Source organism: Arvicola amphibius, chromosome 6 (genome assembly GCF_903992535.2).
Source record: "Arvicola amphibius chromosome 6, mArvAmp1.2, whole genome shotgun sequence".
Taxonomy (NCBI): Eukaryota; Metazoa; Chordata; class Mammalia; order Rodentia; family Cricetidae; genus Arvicola; species Arvicola amphibius.
Window position 1 is genome coordinate 21,808,104 of NC_052052.2, and position 23,562 is coordinate 21,831,665.

General features: G+C 42.8%; 1 protein-coding gene and 2 non-coding genes across 17 annotated transcripts in view; all 3 read right to left on the minus strand.

Annotated features, from left to right (window-relative positions):
- Positions 1–23,562, minus strand: part of Pum1 (pumilio RNA binding family member 1) — a 114,441-nt gene that overhangs the window by 11,184 nt on the left and 79,695 nt on the right. For 9 of the 15 annotated variants that reach the window (XM_038334823.1, XM_038334822.1, XM_038334814.1 and 6 more), the window contains 9 exons: positions 20,904–21,055; positions 18,735–18,873; positions 17,870–18,013; positions 17,183–17,476; positions 15,853–16,089; positions 9,034–9,301; positions 7,448–7,577; positions 5,571–5,705; positions 1,878–2,015 (listed from right to left, as the gene is read on the minus strand). In XM_038334823.1, coding sequence (XP_038190751.1) covers positions 1,878–2,015; positions 5,571–5,705; positions 7,448–7,577; positions 9,034–9,301; positions 15,853–16,089; positions 17,183–17,476; positions 17,870–18,013; positions 18,735–18,873; positions 20,904–21,055 — 1,637 coding nt within the window. The remainder of the gene's footprint in view (positions 1–1,877; positions 2,016–5,570; positions 5,706–7,447; positions 7,578–9,033; positions 9,302–15,852; positions 16,090–17,182; positions 17,477–17,869; positions 18,014–18,734; positions 18,874–20,903; positions 21,056–23,562) is intronic. The other 6 variants (XM_038334824.1, XM_038334818.1, XM_038334815.1 and 3 more) reach the window with 3 other exon arrangements.
- On the minus strand, positions 4,767–4,849 carry LOC119818120. Its single transcript, XR_005286029.1, has one exon. It is a non-coding gene; the product is annotated as a small nucleolar RNA SNORD103/SNORD85 (small nucleolar RNA).
- Positions 18,558–18,631, minus strand: LOC119818121. The gene has a single exon (XR_005286030.1). It is a non-coding gene; the product is annotated as a small nucleolar RNA SNORD103/SNORD85 (small nucleolar RNA).

Genomic DNA, 23,562 nt, shown 5'->3' on the forward strand with positions numbered 1-23,562 from the left:
TTTTTTTGGTCCAGACATCTGCATTGCTTGTTTGATTAATTATTTATTTTATGTGCATTGGTGTTTTGTCTGTTTATATCTGTGAGGGTGTTAGACTTCCTAGAACTTAAGTCACAGACAGTTGTGAGCTGCCATGTGGGTGCCGGGGATTGAACCCAGGTCCTCTGGAAGAGCAGTCAGTGCTCTTAATGCTGAACAGTCTCTCCAGCCCTTTTTAATTTTTTTTTTTTATTTTATTTTTCAGCCAGGCGGTGATGGCGCACACCTTCAATCCCAGCACTCAGGAGGCAGAGGCAGGTGAATCCCTGTGAGTTCGAAGCCAGCCTGGTCTACAAGAGCTAGTTCCAGGACAGCTAGGACTGTCATACAGGGAAACCCTGTCTCGGGAAAAGGAAGAAAAACAAACACCAAAAATCCTATTTCTTATTTTTTACTTCAGTGTGGAAACTGTTCAGCAGTTTAAAACATATTAAGTGGGTCTTTCACCAGATATAAATGTTAGCTAGACCAAAGTTCTGGATCAAATAAATACAAATTCTGAAATCTAAGAAGATGCTGGTTAGTTACCCAAGTGGTTGATTCACATTCCTGAAGCACAATGCTACAGTACACGGTAGAAACTGTCTGTTTCTGAGCCTCATTTTGTACTTTCTTCCTAACTAACGGAATAGACTTTTTCTTATCAACTGCTAATCTGTGCTTCTGTAAAGTATTAATTCACCTTTGGCTCATCTGCCCCCACCCCTATCATTTCCTTTGACTGTAGGAGTTCTTTATCTAATCTAGATGCCAACACTTTGACAGGTTCAACAAGATAGCATTCAACTCCTGGACTGGAGATGAAACTCAATGGTAGAGTGCTTGGCTACCCCATTAACTCTTCATCACTCCCTCAAAAAAGCAGGACAATCATTTTTTCCTTTGTTTTAATTTTGCTGTACATTTTACTTAACTTAATGTTTTTAAAGTTTTATTATGTGTGTGTGCCCCACCAAAGCCAAAAAGGAGTCTGATCCCCTGGAACTAGTTACAAATAAATAGTAATGAGTGGTGATGGGGGTGCTGGGAACCGAATCCAGGTCTCCTGCAAAAGCAGTAAGTGCTCTTAACCACTGAAAGACCTCTCCAGCTCCAATAATATAGCGTCTTAGTGAATGAATGTGTCACCCTCTGCTTTACTAATCCTGAAACTCCCAATAAACCCCTAAGTTCTGAGTCTTCTCAGCCATGTGGGAAGTGAGCAAATCCCCCATTCTGAAAGAATTCTAAATCATGCTTTCACTTAAACAGAACAGTACTTCAGATTCATATGCCCAAAAGAATCCAGAGTCCAGATTTAAATACCTAGAAAGGAGTTAGTTTTACCACTCTGTTCCAGTAACTTCCCCAAGGTAGGAAGGTATTATTTTTGGCAAATAAACTAACAATTAATTATTCCTAATATAGAGGCACTCAGAAAAGTGATAGTATAAGAAAGTGACAGATTGACAGGCAGTGCTGATGCACACCTTTAATCCCAGCCCTCAGGAGGCAAAAGCAGGCAGGTCTCGGTGAGTTTGAGGCTGGCCAGGTCTACAGAACTAGTTTCAGAATAATCAGGGATACACAAAGGAACCCTGCCGGGAGGGGTGGGAAGTAAGGGTCTTGTGTGATGATAGATTGATGATGACAGACAGGAATAATAGCTATCCATGGAAAAATCCTCTGAATATTAAATTCATCTTAACAGGTCTGCTGCTAGCTATGTACTCCATGACAGACTCCCAGAGAGTGAAGGGAAGAGACCTGTTAACAGGGCCAGGTTGACACCACTGAAACTGCTACAGAGTGCACTATGTATGAGATGGACGCTGATGACACGAACCCAAGTTACTTACCTGCCCTTTGAACGCATCAATGATAAACTGTAAAGACTGGGGCTGTACACATTCAATGCACTTCTGAACCACATGGTTGCCATTCTGGTCTTTCACACACTTCAGGACATGGCCATCTAGCTCCCGCACCATCTCATTCTATGGGAGACAAAGAGAAAAGGCAACACCAGAATCATAGCCAGCAACACCCAGACAATCCCCACACCCTACCAAGCAGCAAAGCACTGCACAGATACATGGCAATCAAAGTAAATTAAGTCAACTATAGTCACGCAACAACAAAGCAAGCAAGAGAAAACAAGTGGGACCTAAAAGATATCAAACTTAGCCGGGCGGTGGTGGCGCACGCCTTTAATCCCAGCACTCGGGAGGCAGAGGCAGGTGGATAGTTCGAGGCCAGCCTGATCTACAAGAACTAGTTCCAAGACAGGCTCCAAAGCCACAGAGAAACCCTGTCTCAAAAAAAAAAAAAAAAAAAAAAAAAAAAAATCAAACTTGGAAAAGGCTTGCTGAGACTCTAAAAAAACATTGACACCAGCCAGATGTAGTGGAACATACCTGTAACTCCAGGTCTCAGGAAGTAAGGCAGGACTAGAGCTGCCACACAACATATGCCACACATATCCTATGCTACCTATGAGTCCTATTTTAAAAACGTGCTTAATGATACACCCTGTGATCTAAACACTAGGGAGAGGGAGGCAGGAGGACCATGAGTTCAAGGTCTGCCTTATCTACAGAGTAAGTTCAAGGCTGACCTGGGCTATGTGAGAATAAAAAACTACCATTGTCATCTTCAAATAGAAAAACGCCTATATGAAATGCACAGGATTTATAATATACGATTCATCACTCTGTCATATTGTCATATTCTGACAATCATGTAAGCTTCACACACACACACACACACACACAAACACACGAACGAATATGAAGGGTTGATCTAGAATTTGCCCAGGTGAGAAATAACTCCAAGAACTGGGAGTACTTTAGTTCCACCCAACAGATCATGTTAGGCAGCAACGGAGCAGACGAATTACAAAGCTTGTTCAAAAAGACCTAGACTGTGCAGCCTCAAACCCAAGCAATTGCAGCAAATGATGCAGCCAGGATTTTCTGGGAAACAATCTGTCAATTATATAATCCCCTGCAGCCCTTCCAGCAGCAAAAGAAGTTACAGGCAAAGTCACATAATTAAAATTATAGAAAAGTCAATGGTGGATTGACCCTGTAATTATAACACTTAAGAGGCTGAGGCAGGAGGACTGCCTCAAATTTGAGACCAGCCTGAGATAGACACTGAGTTCTAGGCCTGCCTGGTCTATAGAGTAAAAAAGCCCATCTTAAAACACCAAAAACTAAATCTATAGAGACAGAGGAAGTGGCGGCGGTGGTGAATTCCTAGGGATGACTGTTAGAGAACCAAGAGGTTCAAGGTTAGCCTAGGCACGGGGAGCACATGTCTCCAAGAATGCCCCCGCCAGCTTCCTTCAGTAGCATCAAAGGACAGAGGGAAAGACAAAGGGTCACAGAATACAATTTCAGAGCAGTCACTCTGTGACTACCAGTGTATGTGATTTTTCCACCAAGGTGCATTGATTAAAGTTGGCAGGAGTGGTTTTTCCCAGTTCATTAATTGTGTCCAAGTAGCAAATACAGACTGTAAGTAGACAAAGTGCAAAAGCAGTGTAGTGTGTGTCGGGGTATGTACTGGAACCTTTCCCTGAGACTCCCAGCCTCAGAACACCTAAAGTGAAATGCTGAACCTGGCTGGGCAGGCGTTGGTTCCCCATTTTCCTACGGATTTCATCTGGGCTTTAACTTCTTCATCTGGGCTTTAACTTCTCTGTGCTCCTCTGTATTTGTGCTAGAATGCCACAGGCAACTTCACCTAGGCACTGTTCATGAACAGTGTGAGTGAATCCCGGAGGCACTGACTCCAGAGTAACTGAAATGTTAGCTAACAGAAGACATTCATGATCACAAAAGAACACTTACTAACACAGCACAAAAGAAGAACCATCTGCCTGGGAGACATAGAAAGGATAAAATTCATCTCCTAAAACAAAGTATACAGTCCACAGCAGAATAGTCCAAACTCAGAACAGGGCAGCACAGAGGAACTGGGCCAGAGAAAAGACAAATATAAGAAAGAGCTCCCTGCCTGGTTGCATAAACCCATGACTCAGTTGCTCAGGAAGCCACCTTAGGCAGGGGACTTCCAAGGCCAGTGGCAGGACACACACCCAACCTGTAAAAAGTCCTGGTTTCAACCCTCAGTGTTGCCATAAAAGAGTTGGAGAGAAGGACAGAGAGGGCAGGAAGAGCAACAGCTCCTGGAAGAAGACAACTTGTTAGTGAGGAAGGAAGGAAGAAGTACAGAAAGGGTCAGAGCAGCTGTTGTCTTTTAAGTAAGTAGCCATCATGATCCAAGAGAAAGAAACTTCCATGGGGGGACAACAACAACAACAACAACAAAAAGCCACAATCATGTGAGGTCATTAAAATTTATAACGTCTAAGTGAATAATAGATAACATCAAAAACTAGCCTCGGACCCTTCTGCCAATACAAACAGCACCTTTCTTAGAGACTGGGGGCAGGGTCTTGCTATCTAGCCTTCTATGATTGGCTTCAAACTTGGGGTTCTGTTTCCCAAAGTGTCGGGGATCACTATGTACCTCTACACTCAGCTAGACAGTGCTTTCTTTTCAGTGTTCCAAGTCAGGCACAGAGCTATGTCTCCAACCTCACCCACTTTACAGTATCTTCAAGAGCCTAGCTATAAGACGCACCCCAAGTGCCCTGGGCTCCACCAACCTTCAACTGTCACCATCTGCACCACTGGTTGGTAGTTCAATGGGTTTGAATCAGAGCTGGTGGGATTCTGCCTGGCTCAGAACGAGTCCATAATAAAGATTCTCATTATCGAACTTTGTCCTCAGTGAGGGCAAGTGGGTCATCATCGCCAGACAACAGCAACCCCTCCACTGAGAAGGCTGGGGGAGCTCAGAGCACAGAGGCTGAGGGGTGCAGGCCAGAGGCCTTGGCACCACCTGGCACAAGCAGTTGCAGTGTGCTTTCCCTACCTGTGGGCCTCTTGGATGACTCCCCTATCAACCCCCACTCACAGCAGCTAGCTTTTTGGGCCTCTGTTCCCTTTCTCCTGTCTAACTATCCCCAGCCTTGATTCTGCATGAGTTGAGTGAGGGCCTCCTCCATGGGCAGCACCATTTTCTACTGTCCTGTCCACAATGTGGGTCAGCAGCAAGGACCAGCTAGGTCTTTGTCATCACCATGTCACCCACTGACACAGCAGGCCTAAGCATATGATCAGTGAACAAGAGGGATAGTGAAGGAGATTGCAAGTGAGCCGAACCAAACTTCGGGATTCTTGGAAAGTTTAGTGCCACGTGAGGAGAATGCTAAGCACCATTTTATGTGTTTACATCCTCCTTGTAAAGCTGCAGCTACTCAGGCTACTCACTGGTCAAAGAGATGATGCTGTAAACGCTTTCACACAAAACACCAGATCCACTAGAAACTTGCAAACTCGGCAAATCCTGCTTGTTCTGCAAATGGAAAGCCACAAGCACCCACATAACCTAGCAAAGAGACTCCACACTGACATTCTCCACAGTGCACTGCACGCAGCACAGAGAAACACCGAGAGAAAACTGAAAAAGAAACTTACAATTACCTGCTGGTCTGAGGGAATAAACTCCAAAGCTTTCTGGATAACTCGGCAGCCATACATCTGCAGTGCCAGTGATAAGACGTGGCCTCGAATGCGCTCAGCCAAAGCCAGCTTCTGTTCATGACTGCCAAACTAGACATAATGTGAGAGACACCATTACATAAATAAAGCAGAAATACCAGAGAAAACAAAAGTTTTCTGTAACGTGTGTTGTGTCCAGCCTCGACTTCTTGCTGCACTGTTTCCTAGGGTCAACGATGCCTTTTAAAGAGCCATTGTTCCCTAAAGCCAGCAGTTCTCAGCTTTGACCTAAGGAACTTTCTTTAATGCTCAGCCATGTCTTGGTCATCTTGCAAAAAATTTAATGCCCTAAAGAATTAGGTATTAATTTCTAAATGGAAGGAGCCATATCCTGTTATTCCAAAACCAGCAGCAGAGATGGGACTGACTTCAAGGCTTAACACGCCTAGAAACGATGTGATGACTTTTGCTGTAGAGGGCAGCCCATGGACATGGGAAGGTCGGGCTGGCAAGCCCTTTCACCTAAGTTACTCTGCCAAGTGCAAGTCAAGTACACAAAACATTTTTATGAACTGATGTCTTTCCAGGACTATTGCTATTAAACAGGAAGCCTTTGAAAGGAGAAGCTAAGAAATGCAAAAGGTTATACTATACAGTGTTCTTCTAAGGGCCAGTTTGCATCCTCTTTGCTCTTGTGTGACTGGAACCATCATGGGACTGTCTAGTGAGGCTCTTTGGCTTGTTCCTGATCACAGGGTCACATGTCACATTTGTTCTGACACTCCAAGCTGCACATGTCACTTTAATATCAGTGACAAAATAGCAGAGCAGAGACAGTCCAGAATCAAGAGACACAAGCCGGAGAATTAAGTGTCTGCGAGGAAAGTGGGCAGGTAAAGTCTGAGAAAGCAACTCTAAAACCATTTTACAAATATGAGCCAGAAGAAATTTGTAGCTTTGTTTGCAGATAACCTTAGAATTCCACTGTCCCCACACCTGGTTCTTTCTCTCAGTTTATTGGAATATCCAACAGCTTGAAGCTGCTGGCAATGGTAAATATTGTTAATATAAATGACAATATTAACATAAAAATAGAAAATAAAAATAAATCCCAAGTCTTTGAAATGTTAAGTTATTAGAGAAAGCAGACATTCTTCATTACTAACGTACTTCCATGACCAAGTTAATGGGCAAAAGAAGGAGCAAAGACCAAAATAAGCCCCCCAGAGACACAACTCCAGGCCACAATGGAATCACTGAGCCTGGTATACAAAGCCAAGTCCTTACTCCCACCATGTCTTATTGTAATTCTGCTAAAGCCTCTGAACCACCGTGCTGGAGGCGGGAGAGGTAGTGCTCAGCGGTGAGAGCAAGCATCACTCTGTGTTTCAGAGGACCCGAGTTTGATTCCCAGCACCCATCAAGCAGTTTACAATGGACTGACTGAATGTCTCAGGCCTCCTTAAGCACCCTTTCCCCCCATAAATAAACATGATTTAAAAAAAAAAAAAAAACAAGCAAACAAAAACAAAAAACCAATCTCTTTAGGCCAGGTATGGTGTTGTGTGCCTTTAACCCCAGCACTTGGAAGACAGGAGCAGAGGCAGATGGATCTCTGTGAGTTCAAGCCCAGACTGGGCCCCACGTGGAGACAACTATTAAACCATACCTCCAGAGCACATCTGGGTGGGCATTTAACATTGATAAGGAACTGGAGAAAAACGAAAAATCTTTTCAAGACCCTATCACTTCAATTTAAAGGCTGAAATGAACAGCTGTGCTTCAAAAAGTCAACAGAAATCAAATGCTCTGGAGATTCTCAAAGTGAAAGGGCAGAAAGAATGAAGACATACTTCAAAGAACTTCTGAATGACGTAATTTCCAAACACATCCACCATAAGTTGGTATGCAGCCTGGAGGATTTCATTGAAGACAAGTTGGCGCTCAGCTGCGGTGGCACGCTCTAGTTTCAGCTGAATGAATCTGAAGAACAGAGTGAAGGGGCAATCAAACCACACACAGAGATGATTTGCAAAGGTGTGAAGGGCATCACTTGTTAGATCAATTCTACAACATGCGGCCCATGTGCCCAATAAGTGCAGTGAGTTTTGTTTGCCTGTTTAGATAGGGTTTCACTATGAAGACTTGGCTGGCCTAGAAAACAGAGAGATCCTCCTGCCTCTGCCTCCTGAATGCTGAAATTAAAGAGGTGCATCATCATGCTGGGCTGCCGGGCTATTTAAATCAATCTCAGGCTCTCAGAGAAAAGATTTCTGAAAGGGGGAATTCCCCTAACACGGTCCAACTTTCAAAAGTGTATTCCTGTTCTAGTGTGCTGCACAACAGGATGGCACCAGCTCTGCTTAACTTTCATCTTTAGAAAACAGTTCCTCATTGGAGACTTAAGGCTCATGGTCCTCACTCTATTCTATACCTTCTATCTGCCAAGAAAGGCATTCTTTAGTGTCTGAAATAGTGTTACTCAGTTAACTCACTCAGGTGACTACAGAGGAAAACCTTGCTGCCTCTGTACCTGGCCTCCACTCCTCAGAGGAGGTAGCTAGCAAAAGCTACGGAGCAGGGAGACCCTAAACCCCATGTGTCCCTCTAGGGAGCTCTTAGAGCAAATATTTCCTGGAGCTTTCCCTTCTAGGGCAGGGATGAGAGCAAGTGCTCCTAAGAACTGGGGATCTACATTGTTCTGTGACAGTGTCTGTCCCCCAAGAACAGATGTTACAGTACTGACTACTGCAGGACATGCACAGGGCTTCCTGGGAAGGCAGTTTCTTCAAATATAGAGATGGGTACAACTTTTGTTGGTGGTGTATATAAAACAGGGTCTTGGGCTGGAGAGATGGCTCAGTGGTTAAAAGCACTGGCTGCTCTTCCAGAGGTCCTGAGTTCAATTCCCAGCAACCACATGGTGGCTCACAACCATCTGTAAGGAGATCTGGGCCCTCCTCTGGCGTTCAGACATACACGGAGGCAAAATGTTGTATATATAATAAATAAATCTTTAAAAAAAAAAAAAAGAAAAGAAAAAAAACAAAAAAAAAACAAAAAACAGGTCTTAGTGTAGACCAAGATGGCGGAACTTGTGGCAATCCTGAGTCTGCCTCTTGGGTACTGGAATTGTAGGTATGTACCACCATGCTCAGTGGCAAACAACAGTACTTTAAGAGATTCTAGGAACACAGGCTACACGCTCATAAAAGAGTTTGCTCAAAGTCCATCGTCCAGAAAAATAAAAGCTCTTTTGAAATATTTGAAGGCTGCCCCATGCCCATATCCCTGTGAAATAAGACACTAGGAGGTACAGTAGAGGCGTACTGTGAATCACAGAAGGCACTATGTTTTTATGATGAGATATATACCTATCTGAGGAATGGAATTTAAGGTACAAATCTCAGTCAGGCTGTTACCAAAGCCAGGTCCTTACCTAGACCCATGCTGGTCTTGTGAAAATTCCATTATATGGCCAGCAATCTCCCGTAGCTGTAAATTAGGGTACCGGTTATTTCGAAAATCTTCCAAAAGTCTGCTCCTGCCAGAAGGCATGACATCAGACATCCCATATCTCAGCCGAGAGGAAGAAAACAGAGTGCTGCTGGGACTGAAGAGGCTGGAGGCACTGCTTGCACTGCGGTACTTGGCTTCGGCACCAGGAGCAGCAGAGATGTATCTTCCACTGCCATTTGTGAGTCCTCCTGTTGGTTACAGAACAGAAAAACTTGAGTCCATGTTTAGAGGAACCTCATTTAAAAGGAAAACAAACCCCGGCCTGCCCCCCTCCACAAGCCTGCATGACCTCACTTCTTCCATGCCACTGTGTTACTGATCAGACAATTCTACTACTACTGTGACTTTCATAAGGCCCACTTACCAATCTGGAAGAAAACATTTGTATAAAGATTGAGAAAGAAGTATTTATTTGGGGTTTTTGTTTGTTTGGTGGTTGTTTTGCTTTAACCACTGATAGCAAAATTGGTGCTGTAGTGCTGGGGATACAGCTCAAAGATGGAGCACTTGCTAGCATATGTGAGGCCCTGGGTTCAATTCCCAGCACTACCTAAAAAGGAAAAAATGAAATCAAGTAAAAAGAATGGAGCAATACATTGTATGTCCTTAATAAATAAAATGGGGCAGAGTACCTGCAGTAAGAACTCAGAAAATGCAAAGCACACTGAGGCTTCTGAGCTTGTCCACTCAGCACTACAGGGACTCACTCCATTCCTAAATAACCTTCATTCCCAGCTCAAGTCCCCCTTTAAGATCAGCACAAACACAAGTGGGAATATAGTTCAGGGGTAGAGCACTTGCTTTTGCTATAAGGAGAGGGAATTTATGTAGAGGAAACTCTGGGAAGCTGTTCTTTGAGGAATCATTTGGAAAGCTCGCATCTAAGGCAGAGGGCTGCTTTTCAAAGTCCTCATCAGTGAGCAGCTGTTAACAACTTCCACAGGACAATATCTGACACTATGCAACAATAAAGATTCTCCATGTCACTTGCACTGCTGCTCTGATTGGAGAATATGGTATAAATATGAGTCCCTAAACATGTAAGATAGAACTATGATCAAAGGGCTTAACAAAAAGTAAAGCACTGCTGGAGTGTGGGTCAGTGGTAGAGGCTATGCACGGGGATAGCACTGCGCTCCAAATGACAACATGCACACATGCACAAAGTAGCCTATAAGTTAACAGGAAGACTTGTTTTTCAATCATTCTTAGAGTTCACATGGTTTTTATTGTGGTTTTGCAAAGGTAGGGCTTCTCCATGTAACCCCAGCTGTCCTCAGTTTCCGGGAGCCACCTGCCTCTGCCTCCCAAGTGCTGGAATTAAAGGTGTGAACCACCAAACCCAGCTTGGTTCATAAGTCTTAATTTTTATTTTATTTTTCCTGCCATTCAGTAGACTGCCATCAGGGTCTTGTGCATGCTAGCCAAAAGCTCTACCACTGAGGTGCCTCCCAGCACCAGGTTGTTTTCCTCCAATCAATGTAAACAAAGTATTGAGAAACACCACATCAACCACAAAGACGGTGGTGAGCAGCAACCCGAATCCATGAGCAATGTCCCTGACCAGAACTACTTATTGCTATCTCCATATGCTCTGAACAGTACCTGTTATGGCATTATGACTTGTTCCAGGACCCAGCTTCAAAAGTCTAGGTCTCAGTCAAAACAATGAAATCTAAAATAACAACTACTACTGCTGCTCAAGTTCTACTGTGGACCACAGCTCCTGAGTATCTATCTCTACTTAGTTCCTCTGTGGATGTTTCCCATGGCTCTCAACAATATATTTACCTAATATGAAACCGAAGTCTGAGAGAAAAAGCTGCCATCCAGATATGCAATACATATAGTTCTTAATAGCCAGAATGGAACGCAAGGCCCTTGGCCCTAAAGTCACAGCGCTGTGTGACTTGTTTTCAGACTCAGTTACATCAACTTTGCTCATTCTTCAGGAAGCTGCTACGGTCCTCACATTTCACAGTACTTCTGAATGCAAATGGATTTATTAAATTAAAAAAACAGCCTAATGATTGTTCTCTATTGCAGTCAGAAACCATTCTTCTCTGTTTAGGGAGAGGAGGATAAAGACATGGTCACAAGGTCGGTGGAACAGCAGGTATTGCAGATGTGGTGATCGCAATAAGCATGCATAGGAAGGAACAGCATAAATGCACAACTGTCAAAGTAATGTCAGGTACCCTGTCAGCAGGTCACTGACAAAGGCAGAAAGAAGGTATGCTGAAAGAAAGCCAGGTCGAGGTGTGCTTGCTGTTTAAAGGTTTTGTCTTCTGTCACCACTGGCTCACCCAAGCACTACCCAATGACACACACCCCACACCATACATTCCCCTCTACACTCGGCATTAATGCTAGGCAAGAACTCAACCAGTGGGCTACATTCTCACCTCCAATATTTAATAGAGGCAGCAGTGTTCATGAAGATGTTTAAAAAAAAATAAAAGAATCTCTACCTTAACACATCTTGGTAGTCCTAAATTAAAGAAAACTACATTAAAACGTGTCCAGTCAATGGGTCTCAGGATAACAAGGGACCAAAGAGCGGGTCCTGTTTCTATTCTGCTTCTGGATGGGCTAAGGAGATGGCTCAGTGGTTAAGAGCACTGATTACTCTTCCAGAGATCCGGGTTTAATTCCCAACAACCACATGGCAGCACACAACTATCTGTTCCAGAGGCTCTGCCTCCCTTACAAAGAAAAAGACACATGCTGGCAAAACATAAATGTACATGAAATTAAAAATTTAAATTATAAAAAGGTACTATAACAACTAGATATCCACATCCAAGATCAATGAACACTTACCCCACAAGATGACAGCATTAACTCAAAACAAACACATTAAATTAAGAGTTAAAACAATAAAACGTGAGGATAAAATACTTGCTACTCTCCCAAAGAACCACTCCATGGATCCAGTGACTGTGGACTCTGAGGGTGCCTGCACTCACATGCACCTACACATAATATAAAATTAAAACCTGACACAATTTAAAGACACTGTTTCTAAAATGGGAGAAGTAAAAGATGAGAACATAAAGACTTCTTATAACTCAAGTAAGCCAAAGGTTTTCTACTTTTTTTTTTTTTTAATGCACATTGGTGTTTGCTGAATCTATGTCTGTGAAGGTGCCAGATCCCCTGGAACTGGAGACACAGACAGTTGTGAGCTGCCATGTGGGTGCTAGGAATTGAACCCGGGTCCTCTGGAAGGGCAATCAGCCCTCCCAGACGCTAAGCCACCTCTCCAATTCCGTAAGCTAAAGGTTTTTTTTTTTTTAATTTATTTATTATGTACACAGTATTCAGCCTCCATGTATGCCTGCAGCCAGATTTCATTACAGATGGTTGTAAGCCACCATGTGGTTGCTGGGAATTGAACTCAGGACCTCCGGAAGAGCAGACAGTGCTCTTAACCGCTGAGCCATCTCTCCAGCCCCAAGCTAAAGGTTTAAATGAGTAAAACACATGAGGAAATTTTAAAGATAGCTACAGATAAATAATAAGCACATAAAACAATGCTCTAAAGCCAGAACATATGAAACAAGCAATTGGGAGGCTGAAGGATCACAAACCCGAGGAGAGCTTGGACTACAGTAAGTCTTTGTCTTAACCTCCTCCCAAAAATGATCTAGGATAACAAGTCAGTGGCAAAATGAAAACTAAAACTACCATGAAAAACTATTCCATGCCCATGAAAAGAGCTATGTCAAATCAGACCAAATATGTAACTGAGGAAGTAGAGACATTGGAATCCATGTAAACTTCTGGTGAGAAGTGAAACCATCAATCACACCAACCTACAGTTTCTCAGAAGAAAGTTGAATGCGACCCAGCACCTGAGAGGCAGAGGCAGGCAGATCTGTGCGTTCCAGGCCAGCCAGAGCTACCAAGTAAGATCATATCTAAGTAGAAAGAAAAGGCGAATTATAAAGCTCACACACAATTTACTCCTAGAGAAACAGCACATCTACAGAAACTCTGGCATTATAATATTCATAGCTGTATTATGTGTAACAACCTAAACAGGAACAAATACCTATGAAATGTGAGTAGCAGGACAAAAGGTCCACAAAAATGGAAAATGGTCTAATAAAAAGGAACTATCTATTGGCCTATAATGTATTATAGACCAATTTTAAAAAGAGAAGATAAAATGCAAATTCAATTCATCATTGTTAATTGCATTTAAGATCAGGATTAAGAGCAAATAGGTAGGAAAGGTTGTAAATATTATAAGTTTTACCCTGACATCCACACAACTTACAACCAGAAAAATTTATTCTACAGAATACATGAAATGGGGGGCTGGAGAGATGGCTCAGAGGTTAAGAGCATTGCCTGCTCTTCCAAAGATCCTGAGTTCAATTCCCAGCAACCACATGGTGGCTCACAACCATCTGTAATGGGGTCTGGTGCCCTCTTTTGGCCTGTAGGCATACACACAGACAGAATATTGTATACATAATAAATAAATAAATAAATAAATAAATATTAAAATTTTAAAAAGAATATTTAAAAAAGAATACATGAAATGGACTCAAAACAAATAGAAACAAATGGCTGCTGAGAGTTCTTAGGCACAGAAAAACAAATACTAGGCAAGTCAACTGCTTTCCTGGAATGGTATAATGCATAATGACTACTGAGTCTAACTGTGAATGCAGATAGCCTGAAAAGAGAAAAGGTCACCTGCATGCAGCATTTTCAGATTCAGTATGAACACCCAGAGTCACTGCATTAAGTTCAGAAGTTGAAAAACTATAAACCACAGGATAAAACCAGCTGTCACCTTTAAAAAAAAACAACTAGTTAATTAGAAGACAACCAGGTAGGACAGACCTCAGCAGACAAGAGCACAGGCTGCTCTTCTGGAGACCCCAGGGTGGATTCCCAGCACCCACATAGTGATGCAAAACTGTTTCTACCTCCAGTTTCAGGGGATCTGACCTTCTCTTCTGGCCTCTTTGGATATGAGAGACATGAGGGGTGCAGAAACACACATGCAGGTAAAACAACCAGTTTTTAAAAAAAAATCTAAAAACCAAAATTTTTGACAAAACAAACTAACAACAGCACCAACAACACACAACAAAACTTTATAGAATTAGTTTTAATGTGCTGGTTCAAAAGATATACTGGGGGGCTAGAGAGATGGCTCAGAGGTTAAGAACACTGATTGTTCTTCCAGAGGTCCTGAGTTCAATTCCCAGCAACCACATGGTGGCTCACAACCATCTGTAAAAAAATCTGGGGCCCTCTTCTGGCCTGCAGGCACACATGCAAACAGAAAACTGTAAACAAAATAAATAAATCTTTAAAAAAAAAAGACAAGAATATGTATTGAAAATCCATGGCTTTTAATTTAAAAAAAGAAAATCCGTTCAACTCTGAGACAAGCGGGGCAAGGTACTCAAGCTCTGAGAAAGCTCCCCACATGTGGAATGACATACTGCTACCCTACTGCTGTGTTCCCAGGGGTGAACATCAATGTTCAGTCCTCCCTCTCTCAGCCTACACCCTCCCTCCTGGTCATCCTACACTGGAGCCAGGCTTTTTGTTGCTAAGAAACACTGCTGCGCAACAAGTCCTGACCACTGTAGACAGCTAGTAAGAATACAACACATTCTGATACATATTCAGGTATGCACACGCGTGTGTACGTACACGTGTACACGCATACACACCCAGTGAAAAACGTGCCTTCAAACTCAAAGACACCATTCTTTGATAAGATACTATAGATGTCATCAAAACTTTTCTTGTTTTGTATAAATGTCTCTCCAAATGAAATCATGCTACTCACTATAATTCAGTCCTCACTGCCAAGTCCTTGAAACCACATTTAAACATGCTGAGCAAAGGTAGAATCTTCTAATAAGCATATCCTTTATGATTTGTCCAGGACACTCTCATTTAAAGTCATCAACACAAAATAAGAGCACCCTCTCACCTCGCCATTTGCTCATAAAATGTATTCTCCACTTCTCTCATTCAACTTTCCCCATCTGGGATGTAAATTAGTACCTCGAAATCCATACCTGAGAAACAAAAGGGGGGGTATGCCCTGTTTCTGGATAAGAAATCTACACTCCTACCTGGTACTACTATAATTTTCCCATTATTCTTTAAGCCTGCTGTTGGGAACCCAATGTCTCTTCTAATAATCCCACACATAAAAGAATCTTAATATTAACAGGAGAAAATATATACATCCAAGTATTAAGAGATGGTAGGCTTGGAGCACATTTATCAATACTTAAGAATCTGGCAAAAAAAATTCAATGAAATGCTTTATGTGAAAAAACAAGCTACTAACTTTTACACAAAGGGGAGGAAGGAATCTACAAAGAAAGTAAGCAACATGTTCAGTGTGGTGTCATTATGGGTACTATACTAGGGACTATGCTTTTCTCTGTGTCCTTCTGCTCGCTGGGATGAAGTTTACTGTGTTTGCCCAAGAGAAAAATGTTCACACTGAAGCTGGAGCGAATACACATGGTGTATCCAGATGCTAGGCAATCCCCAACTGCTATGAAGCTACAGGTACAACCTGAGCAACATGAGGTATTTACCAAAGGCACAGAACACCAGGACACTTCTAGGATAAAGGGACCACAAAGTACTTGTATCCTTTGCTTATGCAAAGAAAGTACTTGTAATGTCATTGGTGGCAAGAGATTTCTAGCGTTCAAGGTGGTGTTAGAGTAATGGTTCTTACCCAGGTTTAAGCTTGAAGAGGATCCATGTGAAGAGAGGGAAGGAGGTGGTGTCTGTGAATGTCCTGGTCCCTGACTAGGGAGAGGCATGCCCACGGGTCCAGGAGAGGAGGAAAAGCTAAGGCCGTTATAAAAACTGTGTCCAATGGGGGTCAAGCTGCTCGATGTCCTCTTATAAAGGTCACTGCTGCCAGTCAGGGAGTCACGGCGGGAGCCACTGCCAGTGTTGGAGTTTGCAACTAAAATGGAATTAAAACAATGCAGATAAGAACAGGCCTGTTCTTTGAAGAACAAGCCCAGTGGCCTGTTCCTAACACTTTGATCCAGACTCCTTACCACCGCAAATGTGTCAGCAGAGACAGCCTAACTGTTAATGTAGCAGTTCTAGGGTAATAATAAATAAAGAGGACATGGCTTGGGCTAACAGAGCTATTATTCAAGCCATTACACAAATATGCCAAATTTACCTTCCTTTAGTGTCACAGATATTATGGGATGGGGGCAGGTTAAAAAGCTTTGACGGCCACATGAGCTATGGGAAAAGTGAAAGGAAATGAACTAGAAGGAATGCCTTTCATCAGCTGAAAGGTTCTGGCAGAAAAACGGAATACGGAAAAAAGATGTGCAAGCAGGGCACTGCCCTACCACACAAGACTTTCTTATGCAGGCCTGTCATCTTGGTGGGCTCCATCAGGAGCTGCGGCTAAGAATACAGCTCCAATTAGTACACCTTCTCTCAGATATGCCCTTCTTTTCTGAAATCACACTGCTGATAACTACTCCAAGTATCCCACTGTCCATCAGTCTACATTCTTGCACTTTTCTCCCATCGAAATAGAATGTTTTGGTCTAGCATCCTTCCTCCCAATGTTCCACAGCATCTCCTTTAACATTCTTCAAAACATGGAATGAAACTCACTAACGGTTTAAGGTAGTCAAGCCCTGGGCACAATCCTGAATGTGGAGCACCCAGCCCCGTGACCTTCACTGATTCCTTCTCCCTCAGCCTAACATCCACACTGCCCAAGTTCCCTCCACATGCTTCCTAAAGCCTAGAAGAACCTCTATTTAGTTTTCAAAGCCTGAAACATACTGACAAAGTAAGCATAAGTAAATAGCAACAGGAGCATGAATCCAAAAGAGGTCCCAGTTGCATAACTTAATGTCTATAGTCCAACATCTCAACGTGGTCAAGTGGGCTGGCTAGATTCCCAGGGCCTTGATCCAGACTACCTGTGGTATCTGTTCAGGGTGTCATGCACTGTCAGGGCTCCAGAAAGATTACAAAACTCATTCAAATTCATTTTAACAGCTTCTTAGTCTAAATTCTACCTGCTGTTCCAAACCCTCCAAGGGCCGATCCCAGGGTGGCACCAAGAGAACTGCTGCTTCCAAATCCCAAGGACGTGTTGGCAGGCTGGGCAGAGCCCTGAGAGAAGAGGGAGCTGCTCTGGGAGTTGCTGCTCATAGAGTTGTTGCCATAGAAGGAGCTGGAAGCCAGGTTGTTGCTAGGCTGCTGAGGCTGGGGCTGGGGCTGCTGGGTGCCTAAAGGTCGAAATGGTCCGTTTGTGGTTCCAGCAAGACCACCGGCTGCTCCATTTGCTGAAGCTGCAGCCGCTGCAACAGCTGTGAGAAAGAAAGCAAACCATTAGGCAAAGAAAGACACTAGTCATATTCACAGACTGTGCTATATCTGTTAAAAAAAATGAATCTTTGAATGCTAAATTATCTTTTCAAGGCAGACATAGACCTTGCAAAAAACAAAAACAAACAAAAAAACCCCACTGTCTGTTACCTGAAGTGCCAATCCCTGTGCATTACCCCTAACAAGGTGCCACAGAACCACCAACAGAATCAGAATCTACCAGACTGCCTTGCAGGTTCTGATTCTCTTTGAAATATTACAGGGTAAGAAAACCTACGCTGAGATTTTCAAAATAAAGCACATTACACCCTATCTGAAAGACTGTTGTTGTCAGTCACCCGGCCCATAATTTCCATCTCCAAAACAAAGCTCACCTGCTTGTGCAGCTGAGGAGCTAATGATGACGGGAGCCGGAGCAACAAGCCTAACTGGAGCTCCGAGGCCATTTCTCGCCCCGGCATTCACCACAAGGGCACCAGTTTGGTCATAGTAAGCAGCAGGAGCCAAGACTGGATAACCTGAGGATAGAGAACAGAGCACAAATATAGACAGTTTCAGGCTCCAATGCCAATGTTTTAACCACCATGCAAAGTATTAGGTGGAAATTCCTGAAGCACACATTTATAAACATTAAACCACACAGCCATTCTAAGTGACATGCCGAAATCTCACAGCACTCTATTTCTAGCCTCCTGTAAATGCTCTCTGCCCATCAGCCACAGCTGTCTAGGTTACCAGACTGTCTCAGCAGTATTGGTGCTGCAGTGCTTGAAGTCACAAGCTCCCTGCTTAACAATAGCAGGAAGAGCCTGAGTACTGACACTGAGGCTGCTGATGTGCAAGAATAAAATCTCCATATTCCACTTGCCGAAATCTATAATAACTCTAAGCTTCTGTGGCTGTTTGAAAAAGAAGAGTCCCCATAGGCTTATATGTTTGAATACACAAGCAGTATTTAAACCAAAACTGAAGAATATCCCTTAAACAGGCAGCTAACAAAGCAAAGCTCACATTCTAATCTGCAGATACTCACAGATCTCTCACACGGAAGTATGAACAATGACTGGCTCAGAACAAAGCTCTCGTCAATGACCCAGAGGTCTAAGTGAGGGCAAGTATGTATCATCTCTGCCAGTCCCCAACAGGTCCAGACAAGTCAAAAGAAATACCCATTCTCCTTGAAAACACACACTTTTTTGAACCAGCAAAGTATTAGAAACATCAATACAACCTTCTTACCTGGCATACCTGCAGCCAGACCTTGTCCAAAGGCAAGAGCAGAATTCACTGCTGCTGCTGCTACAAGGGGATCTGTTTGTTGTCCCTGCTGGTTCTGATTTGGGGTTAAAGGACGCTGGCTAGCCCCTCCACGAAGAACCTAGGAACAGGGGGCAGAAATGTATCTCACAGGAAGTTTATAGAGGACATGCTTTTGTGCCCTAGCAGAGTCAGCTTTTTAAATGATAACACAGCAATAGAAAAGCAACTAATACACCATAAAACTTATTAAAGTCAGATATGTAGTTTAAAAAAGATTATAGCCACTAACTAAAAATTAAAGAGAAGGGCTGGAAGGATGGCTCAGCAATGAGCTGATATCGCTCTTGCAGAGGTTCTGTTCCTAGCATCTACATGGTAGGCTCACAACCACCACATCCCAACTCTAGTTCCAGGGAATCTGATGCACTTTTCTGACCTCACAGGTACTAGTCATACATATAAGTTAACGTAGATATAACAGGTTTAAGATTTAATCTAATAGTGTTTAGTTTAGTTTTAAAAACACAACTTTAATCTGGCTGGCAATTCATAAGCAAAACTCTACAATGCCCTGTAAATGGTATTCAACAGACAGCTGAAGAATGGAGAAATGAAAGTATTCAGCCTAAAGAGTCACTACCTGCTAGGTAGGTAATTAACTAGATATCCCTCTAGCAACTCTTTCTTTTAAAAAAAAAAATAATTTTTATGTACATTGGTGTTTTGTCTACATGTATGTTTGTATGAGGGTGTCAGAACTTGGAGTTACAGATAGTTGTTAGATGTCATGTGTGTGCTGGGAATTGAATCTAGGTCCTCTGCAAGTGTACTTAACTACTATGCCATCTTTCCAGCCATTCTAAGCAACTCTTACAGCATACACCTAAAAATCCCAGCACTCAGTAAGGTAAGATTGTGTAAGTAATCATTCCAAGTTCAAAGTCAGCATGGGCTACAAAATGAGTTCAGGGCCATCTTGGGCTACATAGAGAGACTTTGACTTTAAAAAAAAGAAAAAGCAGGAGGCACAAAGCACCAAAAGAGAAAACACAACTAGTATCATTTTCTTTTCTTTTCTTTTTTTTTTTTTTTTTTTGTTTTTCGAGACAGGGTTTCCCTGTAGTTTCTAGAGCCTGTCCTGGAACTAGCTCTTGTAGACCAGGCTGGCCTCGAACTCAGAGATCCGCCTGCCTCTGCCTCCCAAGTGCTGGGATTAAAGGTGTGTGCCACCACCGCCCGGCTATCATTTTCTTAATTAAATTGAAAAGCACAACTGACATTATGGCAGAGCATGGTGACATGTGCCTTTAATCTTAGCACACAGGAAGCAACAACAGACGGGTCTCTGAGTTCAGGAACAGACTGGTCTACAGAGTTCTAGGACAAGCAGGGATATAAGTGGAACTCTATCTCAATAACAAAAAAGGAGAAAGCGGGAGAGAGAGAGGGAAAGAGGCATTTTGAATGAATAGTCACTAAAGTGTTTGCTGTCTAAGCATGTGAACTAGAACACAATCATCAACAGAGAGTACCAATGACAGAGAACGAGAGACAGGAAGATCCCTGTGATCAATGGCTGGACAGTCCAACCTTAACTGGTTAAGTACCAGGTCTGGGTCTCAACAAAAAAAGATGGATGGCTCCTGACACTAGAAGATAACCTCTGGCCTACATAACCCCCCAACAACAACGTGAACAGCTAAATAAGCACTGGAGCAAGTATGAGGGTGTGCACGCATAGGCATACAGCATTTTAAAATGAAGCGTGCCAGGCCCGGCAGTGGTGGCACACGCCTTTAATCTCAGCACTAGGGAGGCAGAGGCAGGCGGATCTCTGTGAGTTCAAGGACAGCCTGGTCTACAAGAGTTAGTTCCAGGAGAGTCTCCAAAGCTACAGAGAAACCCTGTCTCAAGAAAGAAAGAAAAAAAAGGTGAAGAGTATCATCACTGGTAAGTCACAAACACACCAAAAACATACACAGGCACTCAGTGTTTTATGAACAGGATCAGCATCACCTATGAATGGCTTGCACACATGCACATATAAGTGCACACAGGCACTCATAAGACTGTGATTAAGAGGAACATTGCCTATGAGTAGCACACACCATGAGTTGCCCTCACAGGAGTGGCTGGTGTTGCCTTTACCTGCTGCTGTCCTTGCTGGGCCTGTGGAGCGCTCTGTTGAGTAGCTGAATTTGTTGCTGCTGCAGCTGCAGCAGCCTGCTGCTGGAAAAGACTGGCAGGGTAGACGCCCCATGGAGTGACTCCATAATATTGGTGAGGGACCACAGCTGGGCCTAAAAATAACCAGAGAAAGGAAAGAGAAGTTTAGAAAGAATGACCTTAGGATTATTCAGATCTTCAAAGAGGAAATCCAAAAAATATTAATTTAAAGAAAACAAAGATTTGTGCTAGTTAATAACTATGACAAAGGGGGAAGGAACAGATGGACTGAGATTGATTGTATTTGGTCTTCCTGGTAGGGTCTTCTGAAGGCAGGAATGCACTACAGCCTGACAATGGAAGGGTAAAGTGGTGAAGTTACTGAAAGGAGAGGCTGGGAGGAGAACTGAAGGGATGGGGCTAAACAAAAGGAGAAATTGTCTGAGATAAAGTCTTGCTATGAAACCAATCTGGCTTCAAACTAGAGATGCTCCTGCCTTAGCCTCCCAAGTGCTGAGATTACAGGAGTTAACTAGCATAGCCATCCAGAAATTGTGTTCGCCCCATGAGAAGGAAAAGATGTATGTTGGACAATAGACAAAGTATGCTGTTGAAAGAGAAATAAATGGGAGATGACACGACATATACAAAAAGAAAAATAAGAAAACTCAGCTACACTCTAACTGCACAGGGCTACCACGCCCCTGTGTAACTCCAGATGAAATCTATTTCCTTCTGATAACAGGACCTCCACCACAAATTTTCAAAAACGCTCTATTTTTTTCTCTCTATTTCCATTTTTAAAGTCCTAAGTTACTCAACACAAACATTCAGACACTGGTATTTCAACTTTTAAATTTCAATGACAGCGACTGAAAAATAAAAATATAGCATACTTTCACCTTAAGTGATCACTGACCCCAGCACTGAAACTAAGCACGCTGGTGACCTTCTTTGGTGATAGGAAACAACTCCAGTAACTGCACACAGAGCCAAGCGCAGATGTGAATGGAAAAGGGTGGCGCAGAGGGCAACTTCGATGTGGACAAAGCCCAGGCCAAAATTCTATGCAGGAAGCTGATGGTGAGAACACAAAGGGTGTGCATTCGCCATCAGACAGTGGGGGATTTTAAAGGTGAACCGTGTGAACAAATTTTACATAAATAAAAGAATGTACAGAAAGGAAAAAAAGAGAGAAAGTATCCAAAAACAGCTCCTCAATTCTGGTGAAACATACCTGCATGATTTACAGTCACAGCACGGGTCAAGTATTACACTTGCGTTCCAAAGAGCTGTTTCTCACAGTATAGTTGTGCAGGGAGAGGAGCTGCTTCTCATTAAACAAAAACAAACTGGCACACATTCTCCAGTTTCTAAGCACAAGCCAGTCTGACTGCACCACTGCCTAAAGGCTTAGCATGACCAAGAATGACCACTGTGAAACTCTACAGCCAGCTGCAAAATGACAGTGTTGTTGAGGAAAACTATGTTACAATACAAACCATCTTCTTACAATAAGTAAATGATAAAAATGATTTGTTGACTTATAGGAACCTAAGCAATTCAAAAGCTTTATCTAAGCTAAAGAAAACAACCACCTACAAACTCACCTCATCAGGGTCCAAATATTAGTAAGATAAAGAAAGACACAGCAGGGTGAGGAGAGAAAGGCACTTAAGGGAACTGTCCCAGTGCATGGTGTATGACCTACAAGGACAGCACCCTAAAAATTTAACATTCAAATCCTTCATCTGGCATTTCCATTACTCTACCTTGGTCATGTGGCCAAAACTAAAAACCCCCAAAGAGCTTAGTTGAAACTGGCTTATCAGAATGCCTGCTTAAATTTCCATGTTAACAAAACACTTCCTTCCATTTAAAACCATTTAAATCATTTACAGTCTCCAGCTCATATGCAAATTGTTAACCACCAATCTATCATTTCATAACTACACATTCATTATTCTGAAACTCATTCCATGTTCAAGTTAACACACATTAAGCAAGACAGAAAAGGTAACTGAAGATAGCACGGCTGTTTAATGTCACAGAATCAAACCTGGCTAAAACCTTGACCACAAGAATTAAATCATGACCTAACATAAGACTGTTTTCTGAACTCCAAGCTTCTGAGGGGTAAAGTCACTACTGAACAACTCAGACCAAAAATAAATAAAATAGGCTACCATCATAACCAGGCAAGCAACTCTAGAGATCAATCTCAGAAATTACAAGCTGCTCCTACATCATCACTGAAAACTACACACCAGAGATAAATGAACCCCAGACCACACAGTTGATGAAATCTCACATTGATACTTTGTTGAAATGAGCATAACTTAGAAAGGTGCATATGTACCCCAAAGGCTTCAGAGGTTGTTGCTTTCATCATCATGTTAAACTGAAGTCACTTTAACATTTATGGGAAATTGAAGGAAGGGCAAGACCATCATGAATTCATCTACAAGTAAATAAAAACCATAGATGTCAGTAAGAGATCATCCCATGCACAAACTGTGATGGATGTCTGGAGACAGAGGCCCAAGTTGGGAAAGTAAGGAAACTGAAATCCCATGGGACTAGCGGTGGGGTGCAGTGTGAGCCAATGTGACCACACAGGAGGAAGAGTGTGCATGGGTCC